At 32.8% G+C, this 20,819-nt stretch overlaps 1 protein-coding gene across 3 annotated transcripts in view; it reads right to left on the reverse strand.

Moving 5' to 3' along the window:
- Positions 1–20,819, reverse strand: part of LOC114335645 (serine proteinase stubble) — a 303,061-nt gene that overhangs the window by 120,303 nt on the left and 161,939 nt on the right. For all 3 annotated transcript variants that reach the window (XM_028285919.2, XM_028285909.2, XM_028285935.2), the window contains one exon: positions 14,329–14,508. In XM_028285919.2, the coding sequence (XP_028141720.1) occupies positions 14,329–14,508 (180 nt within the window). The remainder of the gene's footprint in view (positions 1–14,328; positions 14,509–20,819) is intronic.

Genomic DNA, 20,819 nt, shown 5'->3' on the forward strand with positions numbered 1-20,819 from the left:
GTAGAAGCAGAGTTATAGCTAATGAAAAATAGGTTCATATTCGTCAAATTCCAAATGGAATATTATAACGTGAAATAACCAAAAATGAGCACATTTCGGGGAAAACTCATTACAACTTATTTAAAGTGTTAAAAAAATCATTTTTGTTTTATAAAAAAAATTCTAGCATCAAAATTAAACAAGTTACGCTCAAAATAAAGTTAGTCCTAAAATCACCCCCTAATTAGTATTTTAAATGAACTTAATCGTTACGACTTCACAAGTTTCTTGACTCGTGTATATATTGTTAATATGATCTGTAAGTTGCATCGGTTCAAAGTCCTTATTATTGAAAGGGCTGTATTTAAAAGGGGTTGAACGAGTCACTGATCACGAATGTTTGCAAATTTAGAAACACCAAATCTTAATCAATTTTTGTCTAACAGAAAAACAAAAAAATAGATGATATTCAGAAAAGCAATTCTGACTTTTTTTGTTTTTCGAGATTTTTGGTATCTCTAATAATTTTTAAGTTATTTTGAAAAAAGCAATTTTTCAAAATTTAAATCTTTAAAAATTTTATTTTGAAACCAATTTTTTTTCAAAAATAAGCACTTTGAATCGATGAAACTTACAGATCATATAAACACAACATAAGTAAAATAATTTGTGGAGCGGTAACGATTAATTTCATTTTAGGTTGCTAATTAGGGGGTGGTCTTCCCGATTTTTTTTTGCAAAAACAAAAGGGACCAACTTTATTTTGAGCGTAACTTGCTTAAATTTAATGCTAGAAACTTTTTGTAAAAACAAAAATAAAGCTTTTTTAAACACTTTAAAAAAGTTATAATGGGTTTTCCCCAAAAAGTGCTTAATTTTTTGGATATTTCACGTCGAAATATTCTATTTGAAATTTGGTGAGTATGAATCTATTTTTCATTGGCTATAACTCTGGTTCTACGAGATCCAGAGACCTAACGTGTACACCATTTTTTTTACTTTTTTATAGGCTATATTTTTGGTAAGAACATTTTTTTCGACAAAATACTTACTTTTTGAGTTATTTGCAAAATACCGTCTAAAAATGTGGTTATTTTGTTGAAAAATTAACATATTCACTCGCAAATAACTCGAAAAGTGTTGACTTGGTGAAAAAGCTCTATAGAACAAAAGTTACTTAAAATTAGTCAGTTTACCCATTTCCGGACTTATTTTGGACATATATTTTTTCACCCCCAAGAGCGGGTGAAAGAATGGACTATATCGATGATACACACAGTTAATTTAATACGTTGAGGTTACACCTTCGTAAATATTATAGCTATCTTGGTATCATACGCAATATTACAAACTCACATAAAATGAATGTAGTGGAGAGTGCTGCTTCCAAAACTACAGTTCTAAAAGAAAATATTGAAACTGGCAACAAACTTTTTTATAGATAATTCAGCCTTAATGGCACTGAAGTAACTACGCCTATTACTGCTTATGCTTTAGTGGAATAGATTCTTGGCATCGCCTGATGGCATGGATATGCCACAGGGGGTCGCCCCCAAAATCTCAACTGTCATCAACACGCCTAACTTCACGCGCAACTTTGATACATCATTAATTCAATTTCTATAATATTATATATCTTTATTTTTCTTAATATTATGTATGCGAGTTGCTGTGAATATGATAGGGTCGTATCCAACTTGGTGCCTATGCTTTTTGGATATATCAAAGTTGCGCGTGAAGATAGGCGTATTGATAAGAGTTGATCTTTTGGGCCGCACCCATGACTCAGGTTTACAATTTAGTTTAATCTTTATCGACACTCACTTCATATTTCCTCGTTTAGAAGTCGGTAAAGCATACCTACGTTGGTAGACTCCAGTCGATGCGTTTTGATTCAGTTCAGTATTTTTACAAAGCTTCTTTGATAACGGATAAACCTAGAAACACGAGTCAGAGGATGGCAACAGTCTCGAATTGAATCAAAACGAAATCGTCTATTTTTACTTCTAGTTTTAAATGACTTGTTGCTCTGGCATTTGTTGTTATATACTAGTATCTTAGATCTACACGCGTATTTTTCGACGATATACCATTTGCAATTAGACTGTATAAATCCACGTTTATCCAGATAAACATAGCCATGTTTATCTAGATAAAGTGTTTGGAGGCTCCAGGTGTTAAATCAGAAGTAGTTTGGAGGCTCACAGAGGATGAAGGAATTGGCAAAATATTAATAAAGTCTGAATAGGCCAACTCAAACTGAGTACGACATTAAAGCGACTGCAAAGTTCCATCTCTCCCCATCTTTCTTCTGCATTCATACGGACGATGTCAAATAATTCTCGGTCATAGAAAACTAACGCGGCTCAGCTCCTTAGCTTTCTATCCTCTCTATGACAGTCTCCTATCTAGTTTCACCGATTTTTAAAATATCGCATATATCTGTTGGTATTTCGTCATTCTTTATTTTGTAAAAATACAACTAATATGGATGCTCTTACATAACTTCTGCAGATCATCATTGGAACATAACTGGGCTTTGAAATTGGGCACTAAAATACAGACTTTCTTGCACGGCTTATCATGCAGTTTATTGATGTATGTAGATTATAATTTTATCATCTACCACGAGAGGTGGTGTGGTTTACAAGCTATGGTTTGCAGAAAATCGGTTCTTGTATGTTTTGTATATCTGTTCTTTATGTTCGGGCAATATGACGAACGCCAGAACGCGTTTTGGTATAAGTACATTAAATGAACGTTAAGCGATATGTCGGCCATTGGCAATATGCTGGTGGCCATAACGGGGTTTGGTTGTATTTATCGATCATTTGCCGAAATCGATATTTGATCCCAACACTACAAACAGTTGACTTAAAAACTAGTCCGCATTTAGTAAAAACCTCTGGTTGTAGCTGCAGTTAAATACACGTCCATCGAAAATCTCATAGCTGAATGTATATTGCCTGCCTTGTATTTATGACAGCTCCCTAACTTTGATTGTGATAACTCAATTGCTTTTTGACAATTGAATGCTAAGTTTGATATATAAGCAAAATTTTCACAGATAGTTTGAACTCAAGTTTAGGAGTCGGTGTGAGCCGTGTAAATCTAGGACAACCAAGAATCCCTATGGTACAAGGAAATGAAGTAAAAAAAGTACCCTGTTGAGGAATTTGATTCGGCCAGGTATCTTAGAAAATTTTTCAAAAATGTAAATATATAATAAGTGTTATGAACACAATTTATCTAAAGCTCCACTATATTTGATTGGTTTTGACTGGTGTTACTCCCATTTTTATTCGGTCTTCCATACAGGCCACTTGGAGTACTGGTGCGCCTTCCATGGCCACATCCAGGTAGCTGCAACGAGACTTTAATCTTTTGGATTTGCATTCCACTCAATACAGAGGTTGGCGTTCATCCAATATATTCTATGTCCGTTTCTTTTGAGCTTTTTTGCGCATATTTAGGCTAACAAAGCCAACAGCTCTAAGAAGTTTTTCCATTGTAGTCGCTTCATACAGCCTGTTGTTAGTTTGCATGTTTCATTTAGTCTGACATGTATCGATCTAGACCAAACCTGGCAGGCATGATCTGTCGCATTTTTATGTTATTTTGTTATGTTATGTTATTTATTTATTTCTGGCTGTCCCTTTATGTCGCGTTTTTCCAAATTGGTGTCTATGCATTAGCGATATGTCTAGCGTGATACTCAAGTAGATTAATTTTTCCTTGTATATAGATATGATACCATCTCATTGGCCTTTACAGCAGGATCTCGAGGGACTGCTCTAGATTGCTTTCCACTTACTCAAGAGTACTTCCCTGCGCGATGATGGCCAGGTCTTCGACATAAAGGAAGTATTCTATAAACTCTGGTGTTGGTTGGTCGTTGGTGTATATATTGAAGAGATTGAGTCAAGGAACTTTCCTTGGCTATACCATTATTCTATATTTTTTATCGGCTATTTTTTCGCTCCTGAGTTACATAGAATCACCTGCTTTGTTACAGAAAATTAACAATTTTTCCTAGGAGGTAATCTTTATAGATAATGGGAGTCAAACAATAGGAAATATTGCCACATGAACGACAAACATGGAAAGTACTGTAAACGTAGCAAAAACTCACGAAGAGTTGTAACACAATTGATAAGAATGCTGATGAAAATGATGAGGTAACCTTTGTGTACATCAGAGAAAGCTCTCTTATGTGTTTGATTTGGTACCCCCTTTCATGTACACTGTGAGATTGAGAACTTGGCCGATGCACCATTTACTTGGTCTGAAACATCTCCTTGTTGTGGTATGAGATTCTGGTCGACTGTGTTAGGATTTAGGATCGTATATCTTACAAGGATGGCATAAAAGGAAGGCTGGTCGATAATTTTTGATATTACGTTAGATTTCCGCCTGTCGATAGTTTCGACAACAATCTGCAGTTGTGCTGGTAGATATTAATTATCCCTAAGATCCAATTCTTACCGACTCAAAAAAAATTTGGTTCTTAACAGGATACTTTTTACCTTATTTCTCTGTACTATATGTTCATTCGTATACTTTATAATACGATCCTACGTTTTCTCGTTTGTTGTGGAAGGTTTTGTGATATTGTGTATTGTACAGTCAATACATGTCAGAATATTAGAATTATTGTAATGCTTGTAGGTAAGTTGAGGCGCTCAGAGCAACAGTGGTCTAACCCCAAAAACGAAGTTTTGGGATAAACGCAACCTTTGTATTCATATTTTCATTGTGCTTATGGGATGGCGATACAAATTAGGTAGCGCCATTTATTATATTAGCCATATATAGAGGTAGGTTGTGTAGCGCCTTGGTAGTTTGAAGATTTAATGTTACTGCTTTTATTGATATATTAATCGAAAAATACTCAATTTTTGGGTTAGGTCACTGCTGCTCTGAGCGACTCAGTTTTATCTTAGGTTTTTTGACACAGAAAGGTTTCTTCAATTTATATGGTTAACTGTAATAATTTGAGTTTTTTTTGTGCTAATGCCTCGAAAACTAATGGCCATTGGCATGGTAGGTACTAGTGTCATGTGTATGTTGAGTAAGTGTCTTGTTACTTTGCAAAGTCGACGTCATTGTCTTTGCAAAGAGACGTTAATTGTATCCGAACGTCTGCGGTTTCTCCGAGTCACTTGTGAGTACCGATCCCACAAGGACAGAAACTATTTTCATTTATTAATTTATAATAAACGAAAAATCTCTCACCCTGATGAGATTCGAACTCACGACCATTCGGACATTTCAATCCAAAGGTAGGCGCTTTTACCACTGAGCCACAAAGGGGAATAATTTGAGTTACTTTTATCATCTCTATCGAAATAAATATTGCTGCATCATTATTTGTTCACTGACTATTTTGCTTTTCTACTATTTCATTTCAATCGATGTCGAACTTTCCAATTAATTTATACATGTAGTATTTATAATATTTTATGTACTTATGTAAATGCAGTATTTATAATATTTTATGTACTTATGTAAATGCAGTATTTATAATATTTATTCTTGTAGGTTGTTTTAAATCCATAAACAATCCATGTTGTATGTTTATTTTAATACATGAGTAGAAATAGCTGTTTTACTTTGCTTTCCATCGCATTTGAATCCACATTAATATTCATTAAATATATTTTGCATATTTTACCTGGAAAATATGCATCATGGAATATGGAATAGCTGGAGGTTTTATAGGTATTAAAGTAGAAATATTCGCCATATGATTTTCAATAGTAATACCACTAGTGATTCAATTTTCGCGATAAGTCTGTCGATTTACTTCTAAACGAAACTGAGTTGCTTGAAAACACGTCCATGAGTGAGTGACCGTGAGCAAGGTGATACAGTAGCGATCAACAGGTAGCCAAAACGCGTTCCAAGATTGCGGCTGTAATGTTGAATATTTTTTCGAGATATTTGGGACACGTATTCGTAATATAATAAAGAATGGCGGTACAGAGCCCAATTTGAAAAATATATTAATATGTGGAAATTACTCTGTAATTAAGTACAATATTAAAAAAACGAGCCTGTACCTCCATTAAGGAGAACAAAAAAATACACTTTCTTCAAATAAACTTTTTTATCCAATGCCTAGATTTTGTGTCATTTTGGAACTACTAATTAAATAAAAAATTTTAGTAGTTCCAAAATGACACAAAATCTAGGCATCGGATAAAAAAGTTTATTTGAAGAAAGTGTAATTTTTTGTTCTTCTTAATGGCGGTACAGGCTCGTTTCTTTAATATTGTATTTAATTACAGAGTAATTTCCACATATTAATATATTTTTCAAATTGGGCTCTGTACCGCCATTCTTTATTATATTACGAATACGTGTGCCAAATATCTCGAAAAAATATTCAAAATTACAGCCGCAATCTTGGAACGCGTTTTGACTACCTGTTGATCGCTACTGTTTCCTCTTAAGCAACTCAGTTGAGTTTAGAAATAAAAGACAGACTTATAAGATAAATTAAATCACGGGTGGTATTTTATTAGACTATTTCACGAACAAAGTGATAGGTCAAAAATTCAGTAGAATGAGAGGAATTTAATAATAATACATTTGATCTAGGTAACCCAAATCTACCCATTTTTTGAATAATTCCCAATTAGTCATAATCATGAAATATTTATTATAACTATAAATAATTTGTTATAATTATTTTTTACCTATAACAATAAATAGTTGAAGGCCCAGTCTTTTAGAATGAATGCTAGTCTTTCGTTGTTATTTTCTGCATCTAATTTGTAGTTGCGATCCACACAGAACATCATAAATTGTCTCCATATATAAGATTTAGATTTTCTTGTGTTACTCGGTATATTTTCTTCAATGTTTTGGTTTATAACTTCGTTTGAAGTACCACCGAAATGACTCATTTTGACTACAATAATTTTTTTGACAAACGTCAAACTTTGCTTTGCGATTGGTATCCATAGTTACGTCGTTAAAAACACGAAGCTGATAGACCAATCAGAATTGAAAGGCAGTTGGTGTTTTCGCGATAACACAAGCTGTCTTTGGTTTGTGATTGGTCAGATTATGTGAAAATTTTAAGATGAGTGAAATAGTCAGTTATATAAATTTTAGAATACACATTTTATTTTAATTTACAGAAAAAATAAAACAAAGTTTTTTTTAATAAGCACAGATTGAAAATGAATAAGTTGTATAAGAACTGCCGTATAAATTGATCTTAACGAATAAAAAAGATGAATCCAAATGTCACTACACACACTAGCAAATTTAAATAAAAAACGTAGGTAAATTTTATGAAAGGAACAAAATATTTTTGATTTGCTGATTTTTTGTATATACCAAAATTGCTATTAAGTTATCTTCTTCTTATCATACCATATTAATGGAAGGTTGGCAATAAGAGAATCTTGTGCAGCTCGAAGTAGTGAATATAAGTCCACATCAGACCAGTGTGTTATATTTTTCAACCACGAATATTTTCTTCTGCATAATGTTTTCATCATACGATTACTAAGCATTTATATTTAACCTAATCTTCTATTTTTCTGTTCTAAGTTAAAATGGTTCATCTTAAAATGTAGATAATAATTATTAGAAAGTTAGAAAGATTTGGTGCGTTTGAGCCTGCGAAATAGATTTTGATTATCTAGGAGTTCTAACACTTCCCTATTTGTATGGTTATGGAGTCGGTTTTCGTAACCATGGGCAATTTTCTTTATTTTGTCTACTATACCAAGTTGCCGATGTAGGTTTTTGTTGCGAAAATAAATATGTATGTATCATTTAACTTCTTCTTCTTCTTCTTCTTCGCGCGCGACTAGGATTACTCTTGTTTGTCTGCCTCTTATTCCGTTTCAGTTGTTGTTGACTGTACATTGTCTTTCCACCTTTTCGGCGGCCTTCCAATGGGTCTTCTGCTATACGGCTTGTTGTTTTTACAGATGTTCGCTAATCTATCTGGTTCCATTCGATTTACATGTTCGTTCCAGTTTTTCTTTCTTGTTTTTATCCACCTGTTAATATTTTGAATTTTGCAACGTTCTCGTATACTTCTGTTGCTTTGTCTGTCTCTTAATGATATGCTGCTATTGATCTTAATACTTTCATTTCGATATTGTTGATTTGTTGTTTCGTCTTTCTTGTATCGGTCCTTGTCTCCGCTGCATATGTTAGGATAGGTCTTACTGTTGTCTTGTATACTTTTATTTTGCTTTCCGTGGTCAGATATTTGTTTCTCCATATGGTTTCTCGGAGGAAACCACTTACTCTTGCCGCTTTTGTTGCTTGTGTTGTGGTCTCTGTTCTTATATTCCTGTCACTAGTGATCTCTACTCCTAGGTAATTGAATTTCATTACTTGTTCTACAATTTTGCCGTCTATTTCTAACTTGCATCTACGCGGCTCTTTACTTATCACTATACATTTAGTATCATTTAACGTTGAATATATTCGTTAGAATCTAGTTTTGGGCTCTTCAAAGTAATTATAGTTACTTTCACTAGTACAGCCCCATATTTGTATTTTTTGTAAATTAATACCTTGTTTTTGATCGATTTAGGTAGTCAGAAAACGCGAAATATTAAATACACAGATTTTTGTTAACCAACAACAAATTGACAGGGTGGACAGCTACACATACCTTGGTACCAACATAAACAGCCAATGGGACCACTCAAGTGAAATAACACAAAATCTCTATTATCAGATGCTATGTATTTTCTACGTTATTATACGGAGTAGAAGTCTGGACAATTTCCGAAGCTTGGTTAAGAAAACTCGAGGCATTTGAGATGTGCTTTTACAGACGCATTTTAAGAATTTCCTGTGTGGATCGTGTGGCTAATGTTGAGATCCTACATAGAATTGGCAAGAAATACGAGATAAACACCATCAAAGAGCGCAAAATAGAATATTGTGGCCGTGTTATGAGGAATGAACAGAGGTATAGGTTGTTGCAACTCATTCTTCAGGGAAAGAGAGGACCAGACAGAGGAATAATATCTTGGCTTAAAAACCTGAGAAAGTGTTTCAATATATCGACAACCGGACTATTCCGAATAGCAACAAGCAAAGTTAGAATAGCCATGTTGATCGCCAACATCCGGAACTGATATACACCGTGAGAAGAAAAAGAAGAAGTTGTGAGCCTCTACCTAATCACGAGTACAGCTTCTTTATTAAAACGTTTTTATAAAGGGTGAGGCAGATAACTGGCCTATCAGAAATATCTCGAGAACTAAAGGCAACAGAATCATGAAAATTGGAATGAAGGGGTTTTGAAGGATGATCTATTAAATAAAAATATTTTCATCTCTTTGCAACTTCCGGTTATACCGGAAGCTGCTTATAACTTCGTTTTTTAATGGGACATCCTGTATATTTTTACATTTTTGGATTCTCTTCGATGTCTTCTTTCTTAAAATATGAGGTTTTGTAATATTATACAGGGTATTTTAAAAGATAATTACTTTTTTTTTATTAATTTCGTAGCAACATTCACACCCTGTAGAATTGTAGTAGTTTGACATCTAAAACTCTACTTACGTTCAAATGATTTTTAACCCGGCACCTGCCACGTGGGGTGCTACCAGCACCCCATAACACATTTTTATCAAATATTTGGTATTTCAAGTTTGGTAACCGAGCTGTGCGTCATAGTAGCTTTCTATAATATTATATAGCATATATTATGTGTTAGTGTTTGAAGTGGTTATTTAGTGTCATTCTGAACTTATAGCTCTAAAGTCGAATTGGGGTGTCATCATCTGGCACTTTAAGTTTTCAATTTTTTTTGTATTTTTGATAAACAGCTCAAATTTACATTTTTTATTGAAATAACTGGTTTAAATTATTAATATAGACTCTATACTCACTAAATCTTAATTTTTTTAGATATTTTACTTGACTTCATTTATTATGGCTTGGTACTTGCTAATTTGCTTATAACACCTTTTTCATTTTATTTTTTAACTTTTATAACATATTAGTGTCTAATAAGTTAATAAAACATGTTTATTTATATTCTTGTGTTACTCAACACATTATTTTGTTTTTTAAACAAGTAGATCACAGAAAATTTTTAAGGGGTGCTGTGAGCACCCCACGTGGCAGTTGGCGCCTTGCAAAGCCACGTGGCAGGTGCCGGGTTAATATACTCTACTATTGTTAAGAATCATTAGTATAGCTAAATTTTTAATTTTAGTATACAGGGTTGGTCGAAACTCGGAATGAGTATTTTCTGAGTTTTCTTAAATGGAACACCCTGTATTTTTGTATTGTAATGAATTCATATTTTATGGTACTTTTATTGCTTAAGCATTCCCTATACCTAACTGCTTTAATTTGTGAGTTATTGGTGATTCAAACTAAACATTAATTGCAACAGAAAATACGTAAAATTTTATTAGGTTGGCCGTGAAAATACTCAGTCCCAAATAATTTTTCAGAAATAAATACATATTAATCCAGACTGGTCCTTAAAATTACCAATAATGGTTTAGCTATCAAAATACCTACGTAGTTAAGATTGTTGGAGCGATTAACAATTAAGCACAAATTAAAGCAGTTAGGTATAGGGAATGCTTAAGAAATAAAAAAGTACCATAAAATATCATTTCATTACAATACTAAAATACAGGGTGTTCCATTTAAGAAAGAAAATATTCATTCCGAGTTTTGACCAACCCTGTATACTAAAATTAAAAATTTAGCTATACTAATGATTCTTAACAATAGTAGAGTATATTAAAAATTATTTGAACGTAAGTAGAGTTTTAGATGTCAAACTACTACAATTCTACAGGGTGTTAATTTTGCTACGAAATTAATAAAAAAACAATTATCTTTTAAAATACCCTGTATAATATTACAAAATCTCATATTTTAAGAAAGAAGACATCTAAGAGAATCCAAAAATGTGAAAATATACAGGGTGTCCCATTTAAAAAAACGAAGTTATAAGCAACTTCCGGTATAACTGGAAGTTGCAAAGAGATGAAAATATTTTCATTTAATAGATCATCGTTCAAAACTACTTTATTCCTATTTTCATGATTCTGTTGCCTTTAGTTCTCGAGATATTTCTAATAGGCCCTTTATTTGCCTCACTCTGTATACTTGGCTTGGTCTTTGTCACTATGTCCGGGATACGTAGGCACCCGCAATTTTTAGAATTTCTCAGAACTTGATTAAAATGCAATACTTAACAGCTTTTATATAATGCATTTAGTTACTTTTTAGTTTGCTGTTTTTATTTTAATATTAATTACATATTTAGATCTTACTTATATGCCAATGCTTTTAAAATTCACATTTTGATTTAAAAAATGATTGTTTTTAATATACTTTTTACATTGTGTCCTATAAATAATAAAAACGAGGTATTATAAAAAGTTCTTTTTTGTATATCTACATAATAATAAGTCTCCCGTTTTATACCTCTAACGCTGCTTTCGGATTATAGCAGGGTAGTCTGCTATATCTATTATACAAAGAAGCTAACAGTGCCAGTGCTACGCTTTAACGCCTATTATTACCCCTGGTTTTACACAAGGTACTCATTTTTATTCAGGCTAAGTCGACCTGGGACATTTTAAAACTTTCTAGATTAGATGTTCTGACCGGAGCTGGGTTTAGATCCCTGACCTACCTACGTGGAAGTCAAACGTCCTAGCGCCTGAGCTATCCGGGCGTTCTTTTTTTATATAAAAGTATAATTATTTATTTTCTGTACTTCTGTATTTCAGTTTCGGTTCTTCAGTTTTCTTTTAGATATGTTTTTGTCGCTTTAATTATGTTACTCAACTGTAAACTTAGGTTTTTAACTGTTGAACAGTTTTTATAGTAAATATACATTCGCAAAAAAAGTTATGCTGAAAATTTCTTTTCTTATTGTTAAAATCTTTCTTACACTTAAGTAATTGCTTATCGTTGGATTTTATTAAATTCAATTTGTTAAAATTTAATTCCACCTATTAATTCTTCTTATCCTTTGACGAATCCTATTATGAACACGTTATAATTATATGGACGATGAAACAGAATTTTTAAAAATATTCTTTAACAAAAAATCTTCAATACTTTACTGATTACAAACTACTATTAAAAACCTCATCACTAAAATCTCCGACTAAGCAGGTTTAGTCACATTGAATTAGAACAACTTGGTAAATATACAACCAAAACTGTTAATAACAATGTCATTAAATAACTGAAAATGCTAAACAAAATGGATAATTTGTTACACTCTAATTTTTCCAAGACAGTTACAATGAGTCGATTAGTTGTCGCATCTTACATAAAATTTAAATAGTTATAAACAATGTCACGTTTTCATTGTATATGATTTTTATATAACACGACTGCTTCCTATATTTTTCAACAGAAATTACAGTGTAACAAAATTAGAACATAATATCTAATATCTGAACATCTGAATTTTTAATTATATTCGTCTATTTTAATATTGTACCTTACTTGTGAAGAAAAGGGTCTAACATGTCAAGATAGTGAAAAATGCCCCCAGGCATATTCCAAAATAAAAAATACCATGCTGTCCTACATCAGAAAGTATTCAACAAAAAAAAAATTAGACGCCTATTCCCACCCATAACCCCTAAAAAAAATAAAACCTGTTTTTTTTAGTTTTTTTTTGGCGATATTTTCGGTTCTCCTCGTCCGAGAAACTTACTTTTTCTTTCATTTTGTAGGATTTTTATTGTCTATATTCCAAAATTTTGGCGTAAAATTCAATTTTTTTTTCTTTTGAAATTAAAAAAGAAATTAGGCCTAACAAAATGGGTTTTTGGTATTTTTTAACCGTCTTAATTTTTGATTTAATTTTCAAATATGCTTGCCTTATTTTCTTTCAAGTACGTCCCAAAAAAGATCAAAGAATTTTTAGAACAAAGCGGCAAAAAAATCAAACGTATTATTCTGGTTTTTTTACGATATATTCGGTTCTGATTATCATAGACACTTCTTTTTTATTTTAATTTCTAGGTTTTTTATTGCCTACATGTTATTTTTCACGAAATTAAATATGCGCGTTTTTTTGGCGCGAAATTAAAATTTTTTAACTTTTTTGGAATTTTATATAGGGTGTTTCTAAATAAGTATAACAAAATTTAACAAAATTTATCTACTTGAAAAAATAATGGTAGTTTGCTTTATAAACATAATGCCCGCAAATACTTTGTTTACGCGATACGGGATGTTGAAATGTTTCTTACGAACTGACGATTTATTCATTGCTCTAAAACCAGTTGAAATGTGCAAATGAAATTTCGTGTATTTTAAGAGGTGCTTATTGCGCATTTTTTGACATACAATAAAGAAATTTATATTCACCATTGGCGTGCATACGGACAATGGTCTGAATTTTTTTAAAGAAAAAAATAATAGATACGCTACTGAAATTTTTAAAATTATTTGAGAATTTGAGATAAAAAGTCTGTCTTCCCTATTTTTCGTATGACGTGGTGTTTTTATCCAAAAAATAAAACATCTTAACGCTTACAAAGTATTATTCGACATAATAAGTTTCTATAATATTATGAATGTAATGTATAAACTTATTTCGGATATTAAACGTTAAGATGTTTTATATTTTTTGCATGAAAACGGCGGGTCGTATGAAAGAGGGGAAGATAAATTTTCTATCACAAATTTAACGAGAAATTCAAAAATGATTTTTAATTTAAACTATTTCAGTGGCGTACTATTTTTTCTTTAAAACAATTAAGCCGTATGCGCGACAATGGTAAACATAAAATTCTTAGCTGTATGTCAAAAAATGCGCAAGAACTACCCCTTAAAACTCACTAAATTTAATTTGCATATCTCAACCGGTTTAAGAGCAACAAATAAATCGTCAGTTTATAACGAAAATGTTAACACCCCGTATCTCGGAAACGAAGCACTTCCGGATATACATTTATAAACTAAACTGTGAATATTTTTTATGTAGAATTATCCTTTGACGTTTGTCACACTTATTTAGAAACACCCTGTATAAAAATTTCAAAATCGTTAAAAAAATTGAATTTCGCGCAAAAAAATTTTGTAAAAAATATCATGTCGTAGGCAATAAAAATACCTACAAACTAAAAGAAAACAGAAGTTTCTGCGATGATCAGAACCGAAGATATCCCCAAAAACCCAAAAAACACGCTCAATTTTCTTGGGGGGTTATGAATGAGGCTAGGGGTCTAAAAATTGTTTTGGTCAAATACTTTTTTACAGCATGGTATTTTTATTTTTGGAATATCGCTGGGGACATTTTTCACTATCTTAACCGGCTGGACCCTTTGAGTACCTACATTTTATATAAAAACTTACTGGCGTTATTGAGAACTCCTACATCAGGTCTGACCGTAGCTGGAACTTCCCTATCAACACAGCATGCCCAGATCATCCCCCCTGAGCAGAGATCCAAGGGTCTTCCACCACCCAAAACGCAGCTAATGCTTAAGCCACATTCGTATTTCACGCCACGGTATCGGCAAGATTGGGGAATCACTGCAAAGACAGAAAAGCGGTGTTAATCTTACGGTAATTAAATTATTTTATATTTACACATTAGACATTAGACTATATTGGGACCGTGCAAGTTCAGAAAAGCGACACCTGGTTTCATATCTCGGCAACTTTTTTCGCACTTTTAATTATATTAGCAAACATATTGGTTCATATTGGTCCTGGTTGCTGAATAATTGTCAAGGCCGTAGCCCAAAAAAATTATAAGGAGAAAAAATAAGATTTAGGTTATGTTATTAAAAGGCAAACAATTGTATGTAGTAAATAAAATTAGTAATTAAAATGCAGTACTGCAAGCAAAATAAAATTAATTAAATATACTTTTATGTAATAATTGCATATCATATCAATATTGTGAACAACATATAATTTTTCTTCTTCAATGACAGTTGGTATGAAATATACGTCAATTTGACAATTTCAATTCACAATATGAACTATTTAAGAAAGTTGCAAGTTTCTCCGCTATTCGCGCACGATCGTTTCTCGTATCCCCTCAAAGTACTTGCACACCGCGAATACTAGAGCAAATGTTTTTATTTTACCATCTTACTGGTGCTATACTCGCATCATTTAATTATTTAGGCTTTATTGACAGCTCAGTTGTCTGGGATACTTTTCCAAGTGAACACCTGCCCACGATAGATATGGAACAGAGCTAATACTTGACCTTCCCTGTAGGGTTATATCATGTACACAAACAGGTCTAAAACATGCAGAAGTGCCGGGCGCAGCAATATTCGCTGGTGGTGGTGATTTGAATATTTCTATTTCACTAGGTGGATATACTAATATACATTTGTATCCCGGGTACAGACTAATGCTATCTTCGAGATAGTAAGCGACTATGGGGCTTGTTAGAAGTTCTAAGGTGGACCGAAGACTAGTTGGGGAATTCCGAGAGAAACTCGCCAGACTAGTGGAACTTAGTATCCCACTGGTATTGGTTCCAGGTCACCGCAGAATATACGGCAATGAAAGTGCTGATGTACTTGCCAAAAGGGCATCAGCTACAAAATAAGTCGGTCCTGAGCCGGCCGTGAGCGTGCCAAAAAACATCATCGCTAACCATGACCAGAAAATAGACTATATCCGAAAGCAATATAACTCTCACTGTGAAAATATAAACAGCCAAACACATAGCAAAATGCGTACTAGACGGATATAATATGCCAACGGGGCTAAAGTTCTGTAGAAAACAAGCAAAAGTCATAACAAGTTTCCTTATTGGACATGCGTCAGTCAAAGGCCACCTGTGTACAATGGAACTAATTCATGGAGACTTGAGCTGCAGATTCTATAGCAGAGAACCAGAAGCAGTCAGTCATAACTTGCATGACTGCGATGCATTACATCTCAAGAGGCAAACATTATTTGAAGACTACCAAGTGACTCCGTGACTCCTCAAAAAATATGGGGTACCCATAAACTATACCTGTATTAGTATGGTATAGCAAGACCCAAACCCAGACATCCAAAGTGAAAGTTATCCTCCAACAACAAATTGTTCTATATGGTCCACATAATGTTCAGAAAAAAGTCACACCATTTTGAGCGTCGGGTTTGGGGGGGAGAGGGGGGAGAAATCTGCAAATTCGTAGTTTTTAAGTTTTTCGTCAATATTTCTAAAACTAAGCGGTTTAGCATGAACAACCTTCTACACAAAATTGTTCTACATTAATTTTGAAATAAAAAAGGCCCTATGCATAACCCTTCTAAAATGAACGGTTCCAAAGTTACGGAGGTAGTATAGTATAATTGGTCCAAAAAAAGGCCTAACCCAGACATCCAAAGTAAAAGTTTTCCTTCAACACCAAATTGTTCTATATGGTCCACATATTGTTCAGTAAAAAGTTACACCATTTTGAGCGTCCGGTTTGGGGGGGGAGATGGGGGAGAAGTCGGTAAATTAGTAGTATTTTTTAGGTTTTTCGTCAATAAGTCTAAAACTATGCTTTAGCGTAGGGAATGTTCTATAGAAAAATGTTCTACATAAAATTTAAAACAAAAAAGGTTCTATACATAATTGTTATAAAATCAACGGTTCCAGAGTTACGGAGGGTGAAAAGTGGAGGTTTCCAATACTTTTTATATTTACCGATTTCTCCCCACTCTCCCCCCTAAACCCGACACTCAAAATGGTGTGACTTTTTTTGAACATTATGTGGACCATATAGAACAATTTGGTGTTGGAGGATAACTTTCACTTTGGATGTCTGGGTTTTTGGTATAGTTATATCATAAATATTGCCCAAAAAATATATAAAGTATCGAAAACCTCGATTTTTCACCCTCCGTAACTCTGGAACCGTTGATTTTATAACAATTATATATAGAACATTTTTTGTTTTAAATTCCATGTAGAACATTTTTGTATATAACATTGTTTACGCTAGAGCATAGTTTTAGAAATATTGACGAAAAACTAAAAAAAAACTACTAATTTACCGGCTTCTCTCCCATCTCCCTCCCAAACCGGACGCTCAAAATGGTGTAACTTTTTACTGAACCATATGTGGACCATATAGAATATTTTGGTGTTGGAGGAAAACTTTTACTTTGGATGTTTGTGTTAGGCCTTTTTTTGGACCAGTTATACTATACTACCTCAGTAACTTTGGAACCATTTATTTTAGAAAGATTATGCATAGAGCCTTTTTTATTTCAAATTTAATGTAGAACAATTTTGTATAGAGGGTTGTTCATGCTAAACCGCATAGTTTTAGAAATATTGGCGAAAAACATAAAAAACTACGAATTTACCGATTTCTCCCCCCCCTCTTCCCCCCAAACCCGACGCTCAAATTGGTGTGACTTTTTTCTGGACATTGTGTGGACCATATAGAACAATTTGGTGTTGAAGGATAACTTTCACTTTGGATGTCTGGGTTATGCCATCTTTTGCATCAACTATACTATACTATATACGCTGTTACGGGATTTCAGAATCATAGAATGGGCATTATGAAGGAATGAAAGGTGTACAAAAAGCGAACTGGCTGTAGTAAGATAGGTTTGTAACAGACGGCTTCCATGAAAGAGAAAAGTCGACTGAGATTGCTCAAACAAAGATCATGCCTGATGTATCAATTTTGCATAAGGCCTACGTAAGCGCTTGGCTAAAGCAGAAACATAATAACTGAAGAGCCTATTTGACAAACTAAAAACAGAGAGAAAATCGATAATACAAAATAAAATAAGGAAAGATAAAGCAAAGAGGGGAAGTTTTTTTAATTTTAAAAACACATCGTGCAAAGATTTGGGATATCTGTTAGATGAAATGAATTTATTAATACTTGCTAATAGTGAAATAACAGGAAAAGCTCAATACCTCTTCTACCATGAAAATATGTTTGCTTTCTGAGGTAAAGGTTATAAGATAGGAAATAATAGGGGAATTGTAAGACCTATGCTATACATGCAATACCATACTAACAGCAGGAAACAAGGACGACTTACAAAAATTAGTCAATAAATTTAAAATAGTGGCAAAGTAGTTAAACATTGTCATTTCAGTTCAAAAGGTACAACAATAGAAATTGACGGAACTAGCATTGAACAGATTATGGAAATCAACAAACTATTTAGGCATCACATTATCCAGTTACGGTGAAGTAGAAGTAGAAGTAAAAAAAGTTTAATACGGAAAGCCAATAGAACAGCAGGATTTCTACACAATACAAAAATGAAGTTTTGAGATAAATGCAACCTTTTCATTCGTATTTCCATTATGCTTATGGGATGGCGTTACAAATTATGTATTAGCTCCATTTATAGGTCAGGAACCGAAGCTTTTCGCCTCGCAATTTTTACAGAATGGATCGATTTGCTTGAAAATTTGAGAATAAGTAGTGGATAGTCCAAGGATCAAAATCTATATGATGCTAAAAAGCGCTTTTACCATGGGGGTGGTTGCCTCCCCAACTCGCGGTGGACATTTTTTATTATATTTTGACTACAAAAGTTGATAAAAACATTTATTCTAAGCAAAAAATGTTGTATACATTTTTTTGATAAAATTAATAGTTTTCGATTTATTCGCTATCGAAAGTGTTAGTTTTGTATAGAAAAAATCAATGTATTTCGATATACTCATTTACGATTCACTCAATTTTTGCGTTGGAAATTTTTTTTCAAACTAAATTCTTGGGATTTAAATAACCTACAATTTTATATTGAAACATTTTTTTGTATCCCTGATGCTAACCTTTCTATTCTGAAGAAAATGCCATTTTTTGCCAGTCAAACTTGTAGAATCTATTAATAATACATAAATAAATAAGAATAAATAAGGTAAATGACTAAAAACACCGCTAACTTACATTATTATGCTTCCAATTGGATTTCTTCTTTTTTTTTTCAAAAAAATATATTGATTTTTTAAGTGTAACTTTTTTATTTTTTATCTTATAATGTTTGCTAAAAAAGAATTTTGTAGGCCTTTGTAAGATCTATAAGCCTATTAATATTAACTCTCTTTAGAATCCTCAGTCGCAAAAAGAGGTGACTTTGAAAGGGTTGGTACAGGTGGTTTTTGCATGTTATTACAAGATTTAATTATCGATAGTTCACTCAATTTTTGTCGTCGAGAAAATTTTGAAAACCGAGTTCTTGGGAATTAAACATTTTTTCGTATCTCTGATACTAATGTTGCTATTCTGAAGAAAAGCCATTTTTTCCAGACTACAAAAATTCGTTATTCGCTTTTACCTCCATTTTTTTTTTAAAAACTAATCATTCTAAGCCGGTCAAACTTTTAGAACCTATTAACAATACATACGTAAAAAAGACCAAATAAGGTTAATGACTAATTTTAATTAGGGTGGTGATTAGGGGGTTGCTTGCGATCACTTTTCGCTGAAAAAAATGGGGATTGACATTCTTTTTAATATAGGTCACTTACTTTTTGAGCTATAGACTTTTTTTTATTCCTGGGTTAGATATTTTTAAGTACTTTAAATTAGTTTGAATATTTTGTTTATTTTTACAAAAGGTGCATTTTTGTTAAGTTGAGTTGTTTTGATAAAACGAAAACTTGAAGTTATTAGCAGAGAACTTATTAAAAACATTGATTTTCGATATAAAACTAACACATTCGATAGCAAATAAATCGAAATCTATCAATTTTAGCAAAAAATGTATAAAAAGTTTTTTTGCTTAGAATTAATGTTTTTACCAACTTTTGCGATTAAAATATAATAAAAAATTTCCACCCCCCGAGATAGGGTGGCAACCACCCCCATGGTAAAAACGCCTTTCGGCATGATATAGATTTTGATCCTTGAACTATCCACTACTTATTCTCAAATTTTCAAGCAAATCGATCCATTCTGTAAAAATTGCGAGGTTTTGTACTATTTTAAGCTTCATTACTTGGACTATTAGCCAAAAATAGAGGTAGGTTGTACAGACCCTTGTTAATCCGTAGATTTAATGTTAATGCTTTTATAGATATATTAATTTAAAAATGCTCAATTTGTGGTTAGGCCACTGTTGCTCCTAGAGCCTCAATTATTATAATACAGTAGAGGGTCGATAATCCGAACTAATTGGTACAGGGGTAGTTCGGGTTATCAAATTGTTCGGATTATCGAACATAATGTTCAAAATACATACAAAGCTCATAAACATAGTACATATGTACATACGTTTTAATTACAAGGAATAAAACACCTGCATAATAAACAAATATATTGTATGTATTTCTGCATAAACAAAACAAAAATCCGCCGTCATATTTTGCCTATATTGTCATATTAAATCCAAAAATTTGATCCGCGATCATATTTTTCAATTTTATATTTTTTTCGCATTCGGATTAGCGAACGTTCGGATTATCAGGGTTCGGATTATCGACGCTCTACTGTAATAACATACACGGCTGAAACGAGATCTGATATATCCAAAACAAAAATGGTGTTCCAAAATAACAGGAATGCGAGTACTAAGAAAAATCACCAAAAACACACTAAGGGATCGAAAAAGAAGTAACGAGATCATAACAGCATGGAAGGTGGAAAAAATAATCGACTGGTTACTAAATATGAAAAGAGAATGGGACAATGTTAGAATGACGAACGATAGGATAGTCAAGATAGCAAAAAAAATCACCATCGGGTAGAAGTGTCGACGGACCACGGAAAATATACATTATAACATGAAGGCACAATCCAACGAAACAGAAAAAGGCAAAATTACCAAATCGCAGGTAGAAGAAGAAAAATAAGGTATTTAGTGAAGTTTATTCCTGTCCTTTTTCTTGCTCACTATTAGGCTTAGTCATAGAAGATAAT

This window comes from Diabrotica virgifera, chromosome 6 (assembly GCF_917563875.1).
Source record: "Diabrotica virgifera virgifera chromosome 6, PGI_DIABVI_V3a".
Taxonomy (NCBI): Eukaryota; Metazoa; Arthropoda; class Insecta; order Coleoptera; family Chrysomelidae; genus Diabrotica; species Diabrotica virgifera.